Raw genomic sequence first — 22,201 nt, forward strand, 5'->3', positions numbered from 1 at the left:
AATTATTTGCCAAAGGCATGCTTTGAATGCTTTCTCGTGGGAACAACTTACATAAATAATTGGTAGATTGTTTGACCACGTACCCCATGCAATTCATTGTTAATTGTTTTGTCAAATGACTTCAACTTTTCTTAATTATTATTATTATTATTGTTTAACCCAAATCCTTATTATTTTTGACAATTTTATCATCTTAATTATTATTTAAATAAAAATAGAATATTTCACATTACCTTTTTGTTTTCGAATCTTTTTTTTTTTTTCATTAATAAACGCCGGCGGCGGGGAGGATGACGTAAATAGGGAGAAATGGAGGGGCATTTATGGAATGTAAGGTGTGACGAAGGAAGGAAGGCTGTAACAAGCGTCAAAGTTCCGGTCAACACCAAACACTTCTTTTTCTTCCTTTCCTGTCCCAGCAACAACCTCCTCCTCCTCCTCCTCCTCGTTCCCCATTCCTTCCTTCCAAGTTATTTCCAGTCTATAATTTTCGTTATTGCTCAGCCAATCCTTCCACTATGGTTTTATATCACTTCTTCCCTCATATTTTCATTTATAACCTTTTCTATTTAAATAACTTTTCCAACCATACTACTGAATCTTAATCCTAGTTAGTGATCTTGAAATTTTTATAGCTAGCTAGCGACTAGTGGTATGAAATCTAGATTCAATCAGTCGGTTCCATCGTTTCAATATGGAAATAAGTTTGATTCGAAACAAAATATTAATTATTTTTTGTAAGAGAATACATGAAGGGCTCCGGCGCAATTAACTGGAAAGATGAGTCTTTGGAAATGGCCAATGGGAGGAAAAGTGGGGCGAGCGAGCGAGAGAGGCTCGCCCCACTACACTAGTAGTGGCAGCCACTCTACACTCTACGTACGTGCATACATACATACGGAACATATCATGCTCCTGCATGATGCATATACACACATTCACATATAGATACAACACACACCGACGATGCCACCACCGCCAGCCCCTCCATACAAACCGACGACACACTCTCCGCTGGCAAGATTCCCTTTCTGTCCTTCTCTCTCTCTCTCTCTCTCTCTCTCTCTCTCTAAGTTAACTGCCATCTTTGTTTCAGCCTCTCCCTCATTATCTCCTTTCACTCTGTAACACCCACCTCTCTCTCTCTCTCTCTCTCTCTCTTCTATTTTTCTTTTGATTAATTCTGTTTCTGTTATTATTACTATTATTATTATTAATAAGGAAAGGATGGGCTGCGCCAGCTCTAAGCTCGACGACCTGCCGGCGGTGGCCCTCTGCCGGGAGCGGTGCGCCGCTCTCGATGAAGCCATCCACTTCCGCTACGCCTTTGCCGAAGCTCACTTCGCCTACTTGGAGTCTCTCAAGACCGTCGGCCGCTCCTTGCCCGACTTCTTCCTCTACGATCTGGATAACGCCGGCGGCGGCGGAGGCCTCCCCTCCCCTGTCCTCAATCTGCCGCCTCAGGGAAAGGCCGATCCCCAATCCTACGCTTCTCCCCCTCAGAAGGGGCGGGCTATTCATCACTCCGGCTCCAACTCCAACTCCGGCTCCCATCTCCAGTTCCACTCTGATTCCGATTCCGACGATTCGGTTTCCGACTCTCCTCTTCACCATCACTCCGGCGACGCTTCGCCTCTGCATCCTTACGGTCAGATCAATTATCCCGATCACGAACCCCTTGGCGCGTACCCCGGAGGAGGGTTTATGAATACGAACATGAACGTCAATTACATGAAGAATCAACCGACTAGCTCCGTGTCGTTCGTGAAACAGCCTATGAGCCCAAAGATTGCACATATGGGCGAATCTTCTTCTTCGTCTTCCTATTATCCTTATCCTTACGCGAATCAAAACCCTAATTCCCATTCGAACTACGGTTATCCGGGATACGGAGGCGGGATCAACGGTTTCTTCGGTTCGCCGCCGGGGTCGTACGGCTTGCCTTATCCACCGCCTCAGGGGGGGCCTGCTTCATCGACATCAGAGGCGTCGACTTCGAAAGCGCCTCCGCCTCCGCCGCCTCCTCCCTCGGGTGGCTCGGCTTGGGATTTCTTGTACCCCTTTGCGAGTTCTGACAATTATTATCCTCCTTACACGCCAAGTCGTGATTCAAGGGAGGTGAGAGAAGAGGAGGGGATTCCTGACTTGGAAGACGAGGATTTGCAAGAAGTGGTGAAGGAAGTGTACGGGAACCACAAGTTTGTCGATGGCGGAGGCGGCGGCGGTGGAGGGAAAAATTATTCCAAGGGGGTGGCGGAGGACCAGGATGACAGGGAAAATGATTCTGATTACCATACTAGGCCGCCGAGTGTTCCAGCTGAAAATGATCCGGTTGAATATGAGGTGCATGTGGTGGACAAGAAAGTTGTTGATAAGGAGGAGAGACCAGGAGATCGCAGCAATGCGTCTGCTTTCAAGGCTCGGGCCGATTCTGACGTTCTGAGGGAAATTCAGGCTCAGTTCGAGCGAGCTTCGGAGGCTGGGAATGAGCTTGCGAAGATGCTTGAGGTTGGAAAGTTTCCATACAAGAAAAATGCTGCCTATCAAGGTAAAAGACGATGTATTTGAGTAAATATTTCTTAACAGTTAAAATAATGTGGCTGGTTAGATTTTGTTCTCCTTTCTCTCCTCCTCTGCAATTACGATTCTTTTTTGGTTCCCTGGTTCATCTTTCATATCCTGACCAACGAGATATCCTTTCCTTGGTGGTGGAATTGAAATCTTGAACACTTGGATCTTGGATCCGTGAAAACACATTTTCTACAGTTCTTTGCCTACTTGTAAAGCTCATTTTGATTGAGTGGCACTTCTTTTGTTTTCTTCAAATTTTATTTATAAGTAACTTGGGTTACTTTTGATTTTTTCTTAACATTCAACTTTATGGATCTCCTTGGACTAGCTTCTTCGAAGATGTTGCATGTAGTTGCCTCTTCACGACCAATAATATCATCGCAGCCTTCCACTTCTGAAAATGCTGGGTCATCCTCTGCTGACAAAGGTGACACAGGGGTTGATGATGATGTGGGGATAAGGTCAGGGGGTCTTTCTTCTACATTGCAGAAGCTGTTCCTCTGGGAGAAGAAACTACATGAAGAAGTTAAGGTATGTTGCTGATTTTTCTAATTAATTTCTTCATATCTAGTGGCCTCAAGTTTAGCCTTTTTAAGGCCTACACAGCATAAAACAACGTGGCAAGCCTGAATCCTGTTAGGTGTCGTCAGCTACATAAATTCTAGCTTGCCACTTATTTGTCTAGAATTCTGTTGTTTATTCCAAGAACTTTTACCTTGCCTGTTGGCTACCTTACAAAACACTGTTCCTTTATCTAGGCTTGAAGTTGCTGTAAAAGGCTATTCTTCTATCCAATGTCCTCGAGTTTTGAAATGGTTCAGTGGTTAGCACTTTCTTGCTACTGAAATTAATTACTGAAAGTTTCACACGGATATAGCTTCCACTTCAGTGTGGCGGGTGCTAGAAAGTGATGAGGCATTTACATGCATAATATGTGTTTATCTATGAACAATGTATTAGGGCTATAATGTTGCATATACATTATATCTGTACATATGAATGTGTACTGATGAGAATGTGATCCTTTGATGATGTTGTGCTATCTAACACCATATATTGATGTACATTGTTAATTCATGTTTATAGAAAATTCAGAATCCATATGATATGGTTAAGGGCTTGAGTATTTTTTCTTTCGTTTTGTTTTGTTCTTTGTTTTATGTGCATGCATAGTTGGGTTTTACATCCAAGCATTTTACATTATCTTTGACAATTTGTACAAGAAGGGAAAATTGTCGAGCTTTGCGTTTGTTTTGTGTCTCTGAAGGGATTTGATGAACTCCACCTTAGCAACCAAACATACACAAAGTTGTACTTAGTGCACAAGACTCCTTGCGTGAAGGACTGGGAGGTCTTTTTTTTTTTGTATGCAACCTTAATTCTACTTAGATAGGGTCTATTTCCACAACCCAAACCTGTAACACTCTAGTAAAAAAAGAGCAACCTTACTGTTGTTATCAAGGCTTGTTTTTCCTCGAACCAACACATACACACTGAAAAGGGAAAAAAGGGAAGTTCAGTTGACACTTGACACCACTTCATCTGCTGAAAATTATGTCACTAGCTGGTGAGCAAGCTATTGAGAATGCAATAGGTTTAATACAATGAAGATATGCTTAGATTTTTGCTAGGTCAGTTGTGAGTTGGCTTTTATTTGAAATGACAATGTGACTATTGTTTTTTTTTTTTTTGACAAATAAATCAAGGGGTAATTATGCTTTTGCTCTGTGGTCCAGCTGAAAAATTACATCACTTGAAATTGGTTTAGCAATTATAATATACACATTCTTGACTGATGTGTGAAACGGACACTTGTTGTTGGTGAAAATTAACCTGTTTATAATAATGCATGCACATGGACTATATATGTTCTTCCAATTCATGAGCCTATTTCTTATACACAGATCCGCATATATGTTCTCCTAGTTTTCCATTTTTTTGTTTTTGAAAATCCTTCTCATAGGAACTTAGGTTATGGAAATTCACATATGGGCATGTGCAAATAGTTTCATGGATGATATGGTCTGGGAACATTTGTCTTTAGTACACTAGTCTCTAAAACCATGGCAGTGTTTGTTCACTGTTACCTGGCCATATGGCCAAAACTACATGGCAAATTATAGTTTCATCTAAAAATAATTTATAACTCCTTTGACTGGGGGAGATGTTCCATCATCCGTTCTAACATGTATGTGTGATTGTGTATTGCTAGTTTTTCATTTGAGTAATTTTGTTCCAGACTAGTGTTTTGAGTTTACATGTATATGATAAAGAATGGCAGTTCATGGAAATAATGCATAAGCTCACTATTAGTACCCCATGCAGTCCTCTCCTTTCAACACCCTGCATTGGCATGATCAGCTAACCTTAGTTGCACAGGCCACTCTCCCCAGTAGACTGGTTTGGCAGGGCCAGACATCTGCAACACGGAATCTTTTGGAGTTCATGTGTAATTTAGAATTTTGGACATGGGTAAACCTAGTCAGACTTCTTGTCATGAAAAGAATTTATTTATTTCAAGAAAGACGTCCAACCATCTGTACTGGCCTAGAAGCATGTTCTGATAGGCCAGATGGGTGCTTGGCATTTGCATGTGATTTGGGAATATGTCAATCTGGTTGGACCTTTGGTTTTGATAAGCATTTACTTATTTCAAGAGCAAGGAGATCTACTCCAACTAAGCATCTTTATATGTACACTCTGTTTGAATACTTGTAGAGATGCATCACATTTATGTGGTAATGAACAAAAATTAATGGAAATAATGTGCAAACCCAATTGTTAGGATGCAGTCCATCCTGCATTGAAAGGGCCAGTCATCCATAGCTATAGCCCACTGCCAGTAGCCTGGTCTTGCAAGTCCAGTTATCTGCACTGATCTATAAGTATGTGCTTATATAAAAAGTACTGTATCTGTTGGATGCATAATGCCCAAGATAATAGTTATATCTGAATAATCCTGTTCATATTTATGAGCTAGATAAATCTCCCAAGCACACGAAGGTTTGAAGCTTGTAGATGCATTAAAGCACATCATTTTTGCTTCTTTAGTATTGCTTAATGTTTTTCTGCTTTTGCAGGTTGAGGAGAAAATGAGGGTAATGCATGAAAGGAAGTCCCAGAAGCTAAAGCATTTGGATGAAAAAGGTGCTGAGGCTCATAAAATTGATGCAACAAGAACTCTAGTGAGGAGTCTTTCCACAAAAATAAGAATTGCAATTCAGGTTGTTGATAAGATTTCTGTGAAGATAAATAAATTGAGAGATGAAGAGTTGTGGCCACAGTTGAATGACTTCATTAGAGGGTATGTGATCCTATGAGTTGCCTTTGAGCTCTTTGCAACCAGTCTGCATTTTTCTTGCTACCTTGAAGAATAACATTTTTGAATGGCCATCAAGCATTGTAGAATTTAGGTGCTAACCTTAACGTGTTTTTATTTGCTTGGTTGTTATCTTTCCCCGATTCTATTTTTTTTAATTTCTTTTTCCTTTTGGTTGCTTTGGAATGTAATGCTTCTTTCTTTCTTTCATTTTTTTTTTTTTTTCTCATTGTCATTGGTTCTAGGTGACGTTAGTTTTCCCTTTCTGCTGCCAATGTTTACATCTTTTTACTCTAAATGAACAAGAACAAACATATGTTTGGAATAGTGACTGTTCATACTTTTATAGGCAATCTGGAGTCAGCAAATGGCTGTGGAAGACTCCTTTCTAGCAGATGAAACTCTTGCTTTGTAATAACCAAACATTAGAAAATAAAATCTCATGTTATGCTAGTAACTCAGCATCATGAACATTTGTATTGACTGTCTTTGTGCAGTCCTCTCCTAATATCTCTCAGTGTTATTAAAGGCGCAAGGCGAGGTGCGAGCCTGGTGGAATTAGGCGCAAGTTAATAAAAAAATAAAAAAAATGAAAATATAGTTGAAGAAAAAGACATAAAATAGGTCATAACTTCTAATAATATTTTAACAAGCATGTTATAAAAAAAATCACTCTAAAGACCAAACATTTCTACATTTTTATCATTAGAAGCATTATCTCTAATATCTTCTTCCACATCATCTACTCTTGTTGGATGATTTCTATGGTTTAGTAGTGTGATGATAGTTTCATACATTTTTTTGGTAGGTAATATGCTAGACTTGAATTTGCATCTTTCTTTGTTTTGGTGATTGAATGTTGCATTTTGTTATTACATGCCTTGAATTTGTTCAATTCTTCCTATCTATCTTCATCTAGTTCAAATTCAATTGGAGCATTTGAAGTAGTAGCATTTTTATTTATTGTCAAATTTGTAGTTGAAACAATAAATTTAAACCCTAAACAGTAAAAAATTAAATAAAGTAACAAACAGTGAAATAAAAAGCTTGGAAAACAGCTAAAAAAACCCAAGGCGCTCGCCTTTGCCTAAGGCGCCTTGGGCTGAGGCGCGCCTTAGGCGCACCTTTTGGTCTGCACCTGCCTGGAAGGCTTTCAGGCGCCCAAGGTGCGCCTTGAGCCTATACGCACGCCTTTAATAACACTGATATCTCTTACTTTATTATATGTTATCTTTTTCTGGTGCCATTTCTTTTTGGGTCCATTCACATTTGAAGCTAAATGTATATTGTAAGGAAAAAGGTACAGCAGTAGATGCATTATAAGTTGGCCTAATGAAATTATGAATGAGAACTGTTTGAGAATATGGTGTTACTGCTTTTAAAAAAATAATAATGTAATAGCCAAACATTATCATTTATACAATATAACATAACTTTTGTTTGTAACGCACTGACAACCTGTCTTGTTTATGTTGGATTCATTTTGGTGTGAAAATAAAATATTGCTTGGTAATTGTAACATGAAATGGCCCTTTATGTAACATGTAGCAATATTCTTCAAGTTATTTGGCTTCTTTTTTTTTTCTCCACGAGTAACACCAAGCAGTCTAGATTTCAGATCTTGTGGCCTTTTAAACCCTTCTTCAGTAGTGAGCACATCAGATTTATATTTTAATCATATATATTTGATGAGACTGTTTTCTTTCTGAAAAATTGGTATGGACCTTAGAAGGCACATATTTATTGCTTCTGTTATATGCATATTTTTTTCTGAAAAACATTTATAGCTTATGTTGTGTGTATTGCCTTGAAACTCAATTGATAATTTTGGTTGGAATTAGTATTATTCTTGTATAGTCTTCATGCTAAACTGCATCTGGAACAAGCTGCTCATGACGAGGCATTCTGGTACCACTGGCTTTGGTAGCATGCATACAAACTAATAACATTATTATGCCTTTGGTTGGAGGGGATAATGGGCATGTGAAATGTTGGCATCAATACTAGAAATACTGGACTTAGATCTTCTATAACCTTTTGCTGTTAAGGTGCTCCATTTCCTTTTCCCGTTGGTTTAGGGTTGGAACTATTGATGTCTGCCTATGCTGCATTTGCGATTGGCATGAATAAATGGAATTTTGTATGCTAGCAGCCTATAATCATGACTTTTCTTTGTAAGCCTATTCCTCTTTGTGCTGCACTGTTTTTTACTAGGCAACATTTTCTGGAAGATCCTTTTTTACTCTTGGTAATTAAATTATGAAATTTGTACAGTTACAGCCACAAGAAGGCATTATTTGTTTTGACACTTGATGTTGGTCCAACCTTATCACATGTTTCCTGGAAAACCTCTTACATGCTCACTGCTGAAGCATTCTCACACTTGTTGGTCAACTTGGGACTCCATATTCTTGTCTTTTCAAAAGCATGCAACCCAATTTCTTTTTGTAAATGTGTTTTAGTATTTTAGGCAGTGTTATTAAAGGCGCAAGGCGCACTAAGGCGCACAAGGGTCTTGGAGCCTGAGGCGCAAGGCGTAAGGCAAGGCATGAGCCTGGTGGAACTAGGCGCAAATTAATAAAAATAAAATAAAATAAAAATATATGTCCTAGTTAAAGAAAAAGGTATAAAATAAGTCCTAACTTCTAATAATATTTTAACAAGTATGTTATAAAAAAAATAAAAAATTCAACATATGCTAACTACTAAGAGAAATAAATATTAAAACAAGTTACATACCTGTGAATTCCAGCACAACAAATCCAAACATATTTCAGCAACCAAAATATAAGTATCACGGAAGTTCAAAAAATTTGTAAGGAAAGTCTTTAACTAAAATTAGATTAAATCCAAAAGAGGTTTGTAGATCTTAAATCCTAATTAAGATTAGATAATCTAAAAATCATCCTCATTGTCAACATCAAGATCTAACATTTCCATATTCCCATCATCAGAAACATCATCTCCAATATCCTCTTCTTCCACATCATATCTCTCTTCCTCTTCATCTTCATCAGGTTCAATTGGAGCATTTGAAGTAGAAGTAGCCCTTCTTCTACTCTTTGTCAAATTTAGAGTTGGAGCATTTGATCTAGTTGCATAGTGAGCTTTTTCAACACCAGAAGCTCTAGAAACATCAGCCCATGTTAAATCATCGCCCTCATGTACAAGTTCATTATCTGAATCATCAAGTTGGTCAATTGTCCCAAGCAACCACTCATTACTTTCATCAATTTCATCCAAGGAAATGGGATCTATTGATTTACGTAAATTGAAGCGACGTCTCAAAGCTCTATTATACTTCACAAATACCAAATCATTAAGACGTCGTTGCTCCAATCGGTTTCTCTTTTTGTTATGAAGCTGCCATAATAATTAAATTAGAATTAGTAAGTTAAAAGATATAAGAAATCATCTAGTTAATACTTAATATTACTAATAAGATTGAAATGCTTACATGCTCAAAGATACTCCAATTTCTTTCACAATCTGAAGAGCTACAAGTGAGACTACAAATCTTCATGGCAAACTTTTGCAAATTAGGGGTTCCAGTGCCAAATTGAGACCACCATTCAACTGAGAAAAACACATACAAATTAGCAATTAAAAATATAGATTATTGATCTAATTCTAATCTAAATTAGATAATTTAGAAAACCGTGTTACCTGGTGATAATTGATTCCTTCCTCTAATACATATTTGTTTGCCAAATAACCCTTCAGAATTCTTATAAAAGCTCAACTCCTTCGAAAGTTTGTCTTGCACTTCTGCGGTGGGAACCAGCCTCTCTATGCAAGCATACAACCCTTCAATAACCTCGTTGTCTTCTCTAATACTTTCATTTGAGTAAAAATTTGCTGGATTCAAATAATATCCAGCTGCATGTAAAGGATGATGCAACTGAACATTCCATCTCTCATCAATGATTTCAAATATTTTCTCGTATTTGCTCTCATCATCAAAAGATTTTGCAATGGCTTCTTTTGCCCTATCCATAGCCTCATAAATATGCCTTTGTCCTCATTATCCACTACTCTAAGCACCTTGACAAGAGGCCCAGACACCTTGAGAGCAAAAAGAATATTTTTCCAAAATGATTCCTGGAGCACTGTTTGAGCTGCTTGCTTACTTCGTGTTTCCTTTGCAAATCTAGAGTTAGTCCACTCTTCTGAAGTGAACATCTTTCTCAAATTAGCTTTTTGTTTATGAAATCTTGAAAGGGTGAGGAAAGCTGTGGCAAACCTTGTTTTTCCAGGTCTTAGCATCTCTCTTTTTTGTGTAAATGATCTCATCATATTTAATACTTGTGCAGAGCTATATAGGTACCTATTGACTGAACATGCCTTCTGAAATGTGCTCTTAAGTCTAGGAATTTTAAAATGTCCTCCAACATCAAGTCCAAACAATGGCAGCACACGGCGTCCAATACAAATTCTTGTGCTTAGTCATTAAGAACTCTCCTGCAAGACATTAATTCAAGGAAAAAAATAGTCATTAATTTCAATAAAAGTTAAAAAGAAAAAAATAAATTAGTAAAAGTAAAACTTACCAGCTAGAACATTCGCTGAAGCATTATCAGTTACAACTTGAACAACATTTGCTTCTCCTATCTCCTCCACAAATCGGTCAAGCAATTGGTAAAGTTTCATTCCATCTTTAGCATAGGAAGATGTATCAATAGATTCAATAAACACACTCCCCTTCGGACTATTTACCAAAAAGTTGAGTAAAGACCTATCTCGCTTATCCTTCCAACCATCACACATGATTGTACATCCATATCTTGCCCATTCCTCCCTATGACTCTTCATAATTTCTTTTGTGTGTTCCACCTCCTTCTTAAGATAAGGTACTCTAACCTCATGAAAACTTGGGGGTTTCATTCCCGGACCAGCTCGCCCAACAGCCTCCATCATTGGCTTAAAACTAGGGTAATTGACTGCATTAAATGGTATACCAGCTTCATACATCCATCTACTAAACCAAACACATGCATTCTCTCTCAACTCTTTATTGACATGACTTTCTATTGTAGTTTGCTTTCCTTTTGCATCCTTTTGATTACTCACTTTAGGTTTAGCAGATAAAAACAAATCAAGAGGCCCTCTTTGCTGTTGCCTTTGTTTTTTTTGTTGCATAGATGATGCTTGTCCTTGCATAGGCCTTTTACCACCGTTTTGGAAGGCCCCTACGTCCATTTCATCATCAACATCATCTCCTAGTGTGTCTATATCATCAAAATCTGGCATATCATCAAAGTCATTCTTCCCTTTCTTTTTTGACATAAACTCTATAATTTCGTCTCTAACATGAGGAGGACATTTTGAACAAATTTCAGCATTCCTATAACCTCCAGCAAGGTGCTGTTTGGCTCGGTATACACCTCCTTTGGTTAATTTCCCACAAAAATTACATTTGAAAGTGTTAAGGTCATTGGGATTTACCAAACTATGATATTTCCATGCTGGATCTTTTCTTCTACCAGCAGATCTACTATCAGGATTAGGATCAATAGTGTTGGATGTCATTTTAAATTTTTGATTCCTGAAAGATACACAACATGTCAACAACAATACCACTCACTCTAAAGACCATCTTAAGGAAAAAAAAAATACCGCAAAGGGTCATTTGTCATTGCAGCTCATGGGGCTGAGTGCTGATGCAGTTGACGTTGACCACTGTTCTATTTATGAACAGTATTGAACTGGCAGAATTGCTAAGGCCTAAGGGTCATTGGAGCCATGCAATTCATGCTACTAAGAGCTTTTGACCACTATTCTATTTATAGAATAGTAATAAACTGTTAGGAACTTAAGAGTAATAAAATAACTCCTCCAAGAACAAATAAATATCCAATAACAATAAGAAATCAGCAGTAGCTGGCAGCTGGCTTGCTGCCCTTTGTGTTGAAACTTGTAACTTGAAACTAGAAAATAAATAAAGAGAGGAGACAACAATGAACATACCTGGAAACCGTTTGTTGTTTCCTTTGTTTGATGTTTGTTGTTTCTCGTTGCTAATAGCTATGCTGAGAAGGGAGATGATGCAGTAGGCTAGCTGCTAGTAGCTAATAGCTATGCTGTCAGCTGTCCGTTTGAAGAAGAGAGAGTAGAGTCAAGAAGGGAGATAAGTTCGGTAGCAGCTATAGCTGTGTTGTCCGTTTGAAGAGGGCAAGAATAGCCGTGAAGGGTGTTGTCCGTTTGAAGAGGGAGAGGAGAGCCAAGAAGGGTGTTGTTCGTTTGAAGAGGGAGAGGAGAGCCGAGCGAGAAGGGAGGGCTGTGCCGTTGCAGCCGTCCGTTTGAAGAGGGAGAGGAAAGCCGAGAAGGGGGGAGGAGTTCTGGTTGTCTTGGAGTTGTGCCGTGACTGCCGTGGAGAGGAATAGTCGAGAATAGAATAGAAGGGAGAGGAGAGGACAGCAGCAGACTTTTGGGATTTCTTCTGTTTTAAGTCTCTTTGAATTCAGCTTTTCAGAATATATTGTTTTCTTTTATTTAGGTATAATTTGAAATAAGATTAGATTTGATTAAAATATTGCAAGAAATACTAAAATTAAACTAAATTAAACTGAAATTCAATTAAAACAAACTAGGTGCAGCCTTGGGCGCCTAAGCCCAAGGCTGCGCCTGAGGGCTTGGATGCGCCCAGGTGTGCCTGGGCAGATCTCGCCCGCCTGGGCGGGTTCTAGGCGCCAGGCTTGCGCCTGGTATCAAGGCGCGCCTTTAATAACACTGATTTTAGGTTCAACATCTTCCTGTGCTTCAATTGAATATGAAAATAAATGTCACTTTTAGTGAGTTTTGATTTGCTGGAAACTCTGTTAAATTTAATTGATTCTAATGGTGAAGACAAATTGGGTCTTCGATTGAATCTAGTTGTTGTGGAATTGGAGAATCTCATTGTGAAGGACTTGCTATTAGTGTTGATGTTACTCCTGATAGCTTTTAACAACTCCATATGTAGATTTAGTTGTTTAATTCTATTTAACTAGGACTGTCAATAAAACTTCTCCTAGATCTATTTACTATATTTTCCATTAGCATCACAAGCTATTCAACTTGGAACCATCATCATCATCATCATTAACTGGACCTTATCTTAACTAAATTAGGGTCAATGGCACAGCATTCATATTGCCAATTGACTTCTCAAAGTCACATTTACAATAAAAATCCATGCAAAAGAACCATGTGGCAAATTTTACACCCGATGCCCTCATAACTCAACCACCCTCTAGCAAGGGAATAATGAGATAAAGTTCTAACATCATCTTTACTATGGAAAAGTTTCATGAGATAGTGATGAATGAAAATAATTGGATATGGTTGTGTTCCATCTTATAGTTGATATTTTGAAACCAACCTATTCTACTTGGAACCATGATGATTCAAAATTATTTTCTGTTAATAGAGATGTCTTGTGGAAAGTTGTATCAGGTTTTAAATTTTTGTAAAATATTATATCAGATGATATATTGTTAGTTTTATTGTGGTTGGCAGTTGGGTGCATTTGCTTGAAAGATTTTACACTTCTGAGCTTCCATTTCCTCCTAAACTAAGATGATCTCTATTGGAGGGATGACAAAAACACAACAAAAAATAGTTGATTGAAGAATCCTGGCGGCATGCTTAAAGTCTCTCTCTGTGGGATGCAGTTTGATGGTTCAAACACAAACCAATGCTTTCTCTTTTTATGCATTTCTGACTTTTCTTCTGCATTCCTGGATCATTAATATGATTCAACCTGCTGTGTATGTTAGCCAGAGTCAGCCAATTGACACATAATACTGTACAAATTCTAACAAATTTTCTATAGGTCTATTGAATTTATGATGTTTTTAGAACTTTTTATTAATCATGGGATGAATGTACCATTGATAGTGTTGACTTTAAATTGATTGTGGCTAAATGGATGGCTAGAACTAGCAATAGGCAGAAATCTTTGATAAGACATGTTTTATGTCTGAGGAAGCCCTAACTGAGAAACATTGGTTTTTAGATGGGTATGCTATATTGCTATGGAAGAGAAGGTGGTAAATGTCATCAATTTAAGCATTTGCAAAATAAAGGGAACTCTGACCACTAATGGGGGGTAAGGAAAAGATTGTGATTTCATCAACTAGAAGATAAGGATCTCATGATAGTCAATTTGGGTGTCCTCACTGCCCCCTGAATCAACTATTGCCTTCTATAGTGTCTAGTTAGTGACTGCAGCAATGAATGGTTGTTTATTTTGAATTGTGAGACTCGCTGGCCATGTTACATTACATGGGCTTAGGTACTGGTCTTGGTCTAGATGTGTCCTACGACGAACTCTTCTATACACCATATCCAAGCACATAATGGTGCCACTGAATTTCAATCTGTGTTTATAAACTAACATACAACTTTACTTTACACATATCCGTAGAAAACCCTTCCACTTAACTTATTTATTGAGCTTTTACGTAAATATGTTATTCGCACATCCCATATCCTATGTTAAAGCAACTGTGGTGGGAATAAGAACATAACTAATTTAGATGAATCAATGTAAAATAGCTTGCACTGATTGTTATGTAACTGCATTGATACCAAAGGGGAATGATAAACTTGGACAAGTATTCTATATAATGGTCATTTGAAAAGAATGTTATTTGGAGTTGCATCCTGCAGGGAGGGATCTAAATCATCATACATAATTGCAACGTCGTTGGTCCTGGCGAAAGAGCTGGGTATGGCTGTAGTGCTGGATTTTTCCCCCTAAACTTGATTGACTGAAACTACACAGTTTTAACTTGAGGTTGTTTGATAGCAAGGTAGGCACTTCCATTGTATGCATGTGTATGATTGAGTATTCTGTGGCTGGTTGCGTGGCTTTGTCAAGACGATGATTAAAAGCACTATATATTCATGGTTTTTTTTCTTTTTTGTCTGTGGGTTATGTATTTATAGGTTGGTGCTTGTTTTTTATCTATGTCGGTACTTGGATGTGTTAGATAAGATTATTAGGTTTATTTTACTTGTTTTGGCTTCCCTCCCTGAAACCCAGAGTTGCTGCTTCACTTCTTCGATATTTTAAATGTTTTTGTGGTTTGTCTTTTTGTGTGCTGGAGAAAATGTTGACCCATCTTTTGGAAATATAAAATGCTCTTTGGTTTTACTCTTCTTTATGTTTCACCCTTATTTATATGAGACTGCTAATCTTATTTGTGTATCTTTGTGTACTACATAGTTGTTTTATGATTTAAAGTGTGTAGATTTTCCTTGTGAACAGTTTAAGCAGAATGTGGAAGTCTATGCTTGAATGCCATCACAATCAATTCCAAGCTATTGGACAAGCTAAACGGTTAGATTCTATTGTGTCCTCCAAACACTTTCGTGCTGGACATCTTGAAGCCACATCGCAGCTTGAGCATGAGCTTCTTGACTGGACGAAAAGATACTCTAATTGGGTTGCTGCTCAGAAGGGCTACATCCAAGCACTAAATAGGTGGCTAATAAAATGTCTCCTGTATGAACCCGAAGATACGGCAGATGGACCTGTTCCTTTCTCTCCTAGTAGAATTGGAGCTCCTCCTATTTTTATAATATGCAATCAGTGGTCGCAAGCATTGGACAGAATTTCTGAGAGGGAAGTTCTTGATTCTATGAGAGATTTTGTCTCAAGTGTGCTTCAACTGTGGGACCGGGATAAGGTAGAAATGCGTCAGAGGATGATGGCAACCAGGGGCAGGGAGAGGGAAGTGAAAAAGTTGGAGAGGAAGGACCAGAAGATACAGAGGGAGGTTCAGGCATTAGACAAAAGGCTGATTCTGGTCTCCGGGGATGGCAAAGCTCTTCCAGTAAATGGACATGCTGTATATCAGAGTGACACCAATAAAACTCGTAGTCTGCAGGTGGGTCTGCAACATATCTTTGAGGCCATGGAGAGGTACACAGCTAACTCCTTGAAAGCATATGAGGAGTTGTTGCAACGGATTGAAGAGGATAGACAGGATAGACTTGCTAGAGATGAAGAGAAAATTTCATAGCATGTTTAACTGTAAATCAAAACTGTTTGATTGGGACTGCTTGCAGCATGCATGCAGCCGGGTTGAGAGATCTAAGCTTTGGAAGAGTGCTGTTGTTGGATATGTTTGCTCCATGAGTCAATGCTGCTGGCGTTGGAGAAATGGCATTCTGTAAATGGAATTTTAATTTTTGAGGGCTAAATCTGCATTTTGTTGTTCAAGTACCAAAGAGAAGCAGCAAGAAATGTTTGAAGACGCATCTTCACGAAGTTGCCCCGATAATTATAAATCATTCTGTGATGCGTCGTGGGGATTCAGAAGCATTCTGTAGTGGCCTGCCAGGTGGGGTACAATGCTTTGCTTAATCTGCGTCAAACACCCAGCAGCCGCAGCCGCAGCCGCAGCCGCGGCATTCTTTAAGGGCGGTTTTACTCACTGATTGCTTAGGGAAGCACGACGTAGATTTGCTTTGTCGTGGGCCATCTTTATTGGTGGGTGATTTGGCTCTACTCTGGATTGGGGAAGTGCAAGTGCTGTGGGGCAGGCATCTTGGGCTTGTGGCCCAGTCGGACCTTGGGGAGAAACAAAACAAAGTCTCCTTCAATTTTGTATATTAGCATGCTCACGGTGGCTGGCTGGTTTACTCAACTCAGGTGACGGTCGGTATATATGCCCATGAATCAATCAATTAAACCTTTGTAAAATAGGGTTACATTAAGAGGGATATTCTTTAATAATCTCAAAGTCTTATTATTATTGTTGTTGTTGTTGTTGTTGTAAATACGTTACCTTTTTCTTTTTCCCCCTTTTTGGGACATATATTATGATGAATTTTTGACAAAATGTTTGTTTGGTCGGGAACATGCCATTTTTTATTAGGATGGATATCTGGAAGTGTTAATAGTAGAGGAGTCGTGAGGGAGGGAAAGGGAAGGAGGAGGAGAAGCAGGGTAAAGGAGAGACGGTTGCTTGCCGTATGCATCTAGTTAGTTTGTTTGGGTAAATCAATAGAAGGAAATGGGTGATAGATAATAAAGGTAGTGATTTGTTTGTTTTCAATCATCAGTCAAAGAGTCTTGTAATAGATTGATTAAATGGATGGTGAAAGAGAATATGCAGCACAGCAGAGCAGAGCAGAGCAGAGCAGCAGCCATTGTAGAACTATAATTAGAATTGAGTGGATTGATTCATCTGTACCCATCCATACATCCATCCATCCATCCATCCAAAGTTGCGTTAAGCGGCAGATTTACTCACAGGTAAAAACTTTATTATTATTAATAATAATATAATATATTAGCCGCACATGTGGCCACCAAAGTTTTCTGGAGAAATTTTTAAAAGCATCATTATTTAAAAAAAAGAAAATACTATTCCTTCCAAATATTTTAACATAACACTATAAACATGCTCCAATCATTTTTGAGAGGGGCAGCCAGCAGCTTGGAGTTGGGAGTTGGGCGAGCAAAACTCGCTATTCCCAGTAGCGCGAGTTTGGCTATATAATGTTTTAAAGAACTCACTACTTCTGTCTACTATATAGACTAAATTTGTAACAAATCGAAACTCACTAACGGTTAGTGAGTTTTAGTTACCAAATTTACCTAGACTAATAACCCTATATATATATATATATGCACAAGTCAAGCACTTGTATAAATATCATATTCACGGTTAATAATCCTAATTTGGTACTACAAAGAACATTATAATGTACACACAAAAAGGATTATAATCCCATAAATCGAAATACACTATACATTCATTGAATATCATATATACCAAAAACCCCTAAATCAAAGAACCGTGTCTAATATACATACTAATTGTGAAAATATCATCCAATATTGAACAAAAAAGATGACAAACACTCAAGTAGAAATGGAGGCGCACAAGGGCAAGTTTTTTTTTCCATCTTTATTAAGGCTTCTTAGAGGATTTGCAACCACAACCTGCTCCTGCACTTGATGCTCCTTCTCCACGATTGGTGGTCTATGCTCGTACACTTGCAATGATACCTTTGGAAGTGGCTTTTGTTATTATTATGCCCTAATGCTATATTTAGACAACATTTAGCAAGCATATGACATTTGATACTTCTTTGTACATATTAATGGCAAAATTATATTCATTCATTATTGTCCAATTTTCTATATGAATGAGTCTTTAGATTTTTTGTTACATATCTCATTCTTAAGTTGTTTAAGAATATGTGATGAGTTTATCTGACAACATGATTTCTTAAATATTTCATTTTTCAAATGGGGACTTTGATTAATCAATTATGAACCATTACGTAATTTTACTACTTTGATTAATATGAGATATTAATTGGTAAAGGGTGGTGACTCACATACCACAGAGTATGTGATGTTTGTAATAAACTCGTGGGTGGTGGTTGGTTGAACAACACATCAGACGTGATATTAATGACATGTCATATGACATAGTGGATAATGATCTTGTTATCAAGTTGCGATTGTGTAACTGATCATCTAACTTGAAGTGACACAATTGTCTTGTGTGCTAGTGTACAAGATTTGCTAATGTACCAAACCATTCAATTGCAAGGTGGGGACATTCATCTTATGTGGTCTTGCATTGTTGGTGCATAGCAGTAGGTGCTTGTGGATAGGATTCATCACCTTCATTATGATGAGACAAACATCATATTATTAGTATAACGAGAAAGTCCTTAGTCAAGGCGAATGAATGATCAAGAAAGAGTTTCTTGATATGTCATCTAGTCAGATTAATGAGATCGGACACATAATTACTGAGTTTGTGAATTTATCACTCCATTACTTTTGCTTGGTTGGGATGTTAGGTGATGGAAAGATTGTATTACATGGTAATTATCAATTGTAATAGATTCACATATGAGTAGACTTCATTGTCTTTTAGATAGTCTTCAAATGTTGCTAGGAGTGACTCAGGACCATTAGAACATCTTGAGAAGATGGAGAGATTCTTGAGATGGGTTGAAGTATTTGACCATCATCAAAGGTATATGGTGTTGTCTAATCGCTACTTGGTGGTGAACCTAGAAAGTCGTACACTGTAAACCGTGGCGTCCTAAACTTAATATGTGCATCTATTGTATACTTAATGTTGTTAATAGTTAATAGTGGGTGTTAATATGCAACTGAATGTAGGACCATGCAGCATGCAGGTTAAAACTGTCGACTATTTTATTTGGATGGTCAATTAATTTTTCTAAATGTTGGAAAAATGGTTAATCGTTTAATAGAAACAGTCAACTGGTTTTGTACTACAGATAGCCGGTGAAAGATTTAGGAGAAACCAACTCTCCCATGACAATGGCTCACACGTGGCAAAACTTTAGGGCATACTTGGTCCACTCCGTATGCTCTGATTGTGCTTGCAAAATAAGAGATTAGAGGAAGAAATTAAGAGGAAAATGTGATCATGCATGGGTTATACGATTACTTTTGGCCATCCTTTGTATGAGTTTCTATTCTCTTATTCTTTGCTTCTTTTTGCTGCAACTTTGAGCTCAAGAGCTGAGTTTGGTATTAAAGACCAAGGAGAACACGATGGCTACTGGTAACTTGAGGCTTTTTAGCTGGCAACTTGACAAAAAGTATTGAGTTGGTTTTGGAAATTTTACTTGATGTGCACAGACTAGGCCCTCCACAGCTTGACAAGGATACAGTAGCAACGTAGAAACAATTTCTACACCGACTTAGCATTAGCTAAGCAAGTATGCATTCATTTGATAACATGTGATGTAATATTGCGCTACTTAGACATCCAAGTTGAGTATGATTTGTGTAGAATTGCGTTGTGCATCTCTAATGTTAAAAATTTTGAAAATACATACACATCCATATGGCATATCCAATAGCTTCAATGGGAATTGTAGTGGCAACATGGACAAAACAAACTATGACTATGGTCTTTCGACCTTGGACGCCACTTGCACCCCACTTCAATGTGATCATGGATTGGTGGGTTAACATCCCTATGGTGCGATTGCTAGGTATTATAGTGTTGTGGGGTGTCCTAAACGTTTCCTAAGTCTTAAGTAATCTCCCAATAAGTCCTTCCCCGAAGAGTCTCCGAGATGATAGCCTCCCAAGTCCCCCTTAAGGGTCCCTTGGGAAAGGTCTAGTCTTCATCTTGCATGTTCGAGGACATCCTTCGAGTCTCTTGGACCCAAGTCATCCGGTGGCCCTAAAGCCCTATTCGGGACCACCCAAAGATAACCATTAGGGCCTTGCCCTAATGATGTCTCCAAGCCCTTCGGCCTCTCTAAAAGCATTCCATGGAAAAGCCTTCCAACTCAATTAGATTAATGGAAAAATTATATTCATTCATTACTGTCCAATTTTCTATATGAACGAGTCTTTAGATTTCTCGTTACAGATCTCATTCTTAAGTTGTTTAAGAATATATGATGAGTTTATCTGGCAACATGATTTCTTAAATATTTCATTTTTCAGATGGGGACTTTGATTAATCAATTATGAACCATTACGTAATTTTACTACTTTGATTAATATGAGATATTAATTGGTAAAGGGTGGTGAGTCACATACAACAGAGTATGTGATGTTTGTAATAAACTCGTGGGTGGTGGTTGGTTGAACAACACACCGGACGTGATGCTAATGATATGTCATATGACACAGTGGATAATGATCTTGTTATCAAGTTGCGATTGTGTAACTGATCATCTAACTTGAAGTGACACAATTGTCTTGTGTGCTAGTGTACGAGATTTGCTAATGTACCAAACCATTCAATTGTAAGGTGGGGACATTCATCTTATGTGGTTGCATTGTTGGTGCATAGCAGTAGGTGCTTGTGGATATGATTCATCACCCTCATTATGATGAGACAAACATCCTATTATTAGTATAATAAGAAAGTCCTTAGTCAAGGCGAATGAATGATCAAGAAAGAGTTTCTTGATGTGTCATCTAGTCAGATTAATGAGATTGGACACATAATTATTGAGTTTGTGAATTTATCACTCCATTACTTTTGCTTGCTCGGGATGTTAGGTGATGGAAGGATTGTATTACATGATAATTATCAGTTGTAATAGATTCACATATGAATAGACTTCATTATCTTTTAGATAGTCTTTAAATGTTGCTAGGCATCACTCAAGACCGTTATAACATCTTAAGAAGATGGAGAGATTCTTGAGATGAGTTGAAGTGTTAGACCAGCATCAAATGTATATGTGTTGTTTGATCGCTACTTGGTGGTGAACCTAGAAAGTCACACACTGTAAACTGTGGTGTCCTAAACCAAATATGTGCATCTATTGTATACTTAATGTCGTTAATAGTTAATAATGGGTATTAATATGTCATTAAGAGTTAATGACGAGGTGTGTTAAGTGTTAACAAAAACCACATGTAGTTGAATGTAGGACCATGCAGCATGTAGGTCAAAACTGTCGACTATTTTATTTAGATGGTCGATTAATTTTTCCAAATGTTGGAAAAATGGCCAATCATTCAATAGAAATGGTTAACTAGTTTTGTACTATAGATAGTCGGTGACAGATTTAGGAGAAACCAACTCTCCCATGACAATGGCTCACACGTGGAAAAACTTTAGGGCATACTTGGGCCACTCCATATGCTCTGATTAGGCCTACAAAATGAGAGATTAGAGGAAGAAATTAAGAGAAAAATGTGATCATGCATGGGTTATGCGATTACTTTTGGCCACCCTTTGTATGAGTTACTATTCTCTTATTCTTTGCTTCTTTTTGCTATAAGTTTGAACTCAAGAGTTGAGTTTGGTATTAAAGACCAATGAGAACATGACGACTACTAGTAACTTGAGGGTTTTTAGCTAACAACTTAACAAAAGCTATGAGTTGGTTATGGAAAGGTTACATGATGTGCACATACTAGGCCCTCCACAGCTTGACAAGGATATAGTATCAGCGTAGAAACAATTTCTACACTGACTTAGCATTAACCAAGTAATTATGCATTCATTTGATTACATGTGATGTAATATTACGCTACTTAAACATCCAAGTTGAGTATGATTTGTGTAGAATTGTGTTGTGCATCTCTAATGTTAAAATTTTTGAAAATATGTACATATCCAACAGCTTCGATGGTAATTGTAGTGGCAACGTGGACAAAACAAACTGTGATTATGGTCTTTCGACCTTGGACGCCACTTGCACCCTACTTCAATGTGATCATGGATTGGTGGGTTAACATCCCTATGGTGTGATTGCTGGGTATTATAGTGTTGTGGGGTGTCCTAAAATTTTCCTAAGTCTTAAGCAATTTCCCGATAAGTCCTTCCCTAGAGAGTCTTT

General features: G+C 38.0%; 1 protein-coding gene across 1 annotated transcript; it reads left to right on the forward strand.

Annotated features, from left to right (window-relative positions):
* Nucleotides 1-911: 911 nt before the first annotated feature.
* LOC127801341 (protein ALTERED PHOSPHATE STARVATION RESPONSE 1) lies at nt 912-16,643 on the forward strand. The gene is made up of 4 exons (XM_052336353.1): nt 912-2,548; nt 2,900-3,102; nt 5,652-5,875; nt 15,144-16,643. Exons 1-4 carry the CDS (start codon nt 1,228-1,230, stop codon nt 15,898-15,900), a joined length of 2,505 nt encoding a protein of 834 aa, XP_052192313.1. The 5' UTR covers nt 912-1,227; the 3' UTR covers nt 15,901-16,643.
* Nucleotides 16,644-22,201: the final 5,558 nt, after the last annotated feature.

The sequence above is a fragment of the Diospyros lotus genome, chromosome 5 (assembly GCF_014633365.1).
Source record: "Diospyros lotus cultivar Yz01 chromosome 5, ASM1463336v1, whole genome shotgun sequence".
NCBI lineage: Eukaryota > Viridiplantae > Streptophyta > Magnoliopsida > Ericales > Ebenaceae > Diospyros > Diospyros lotus.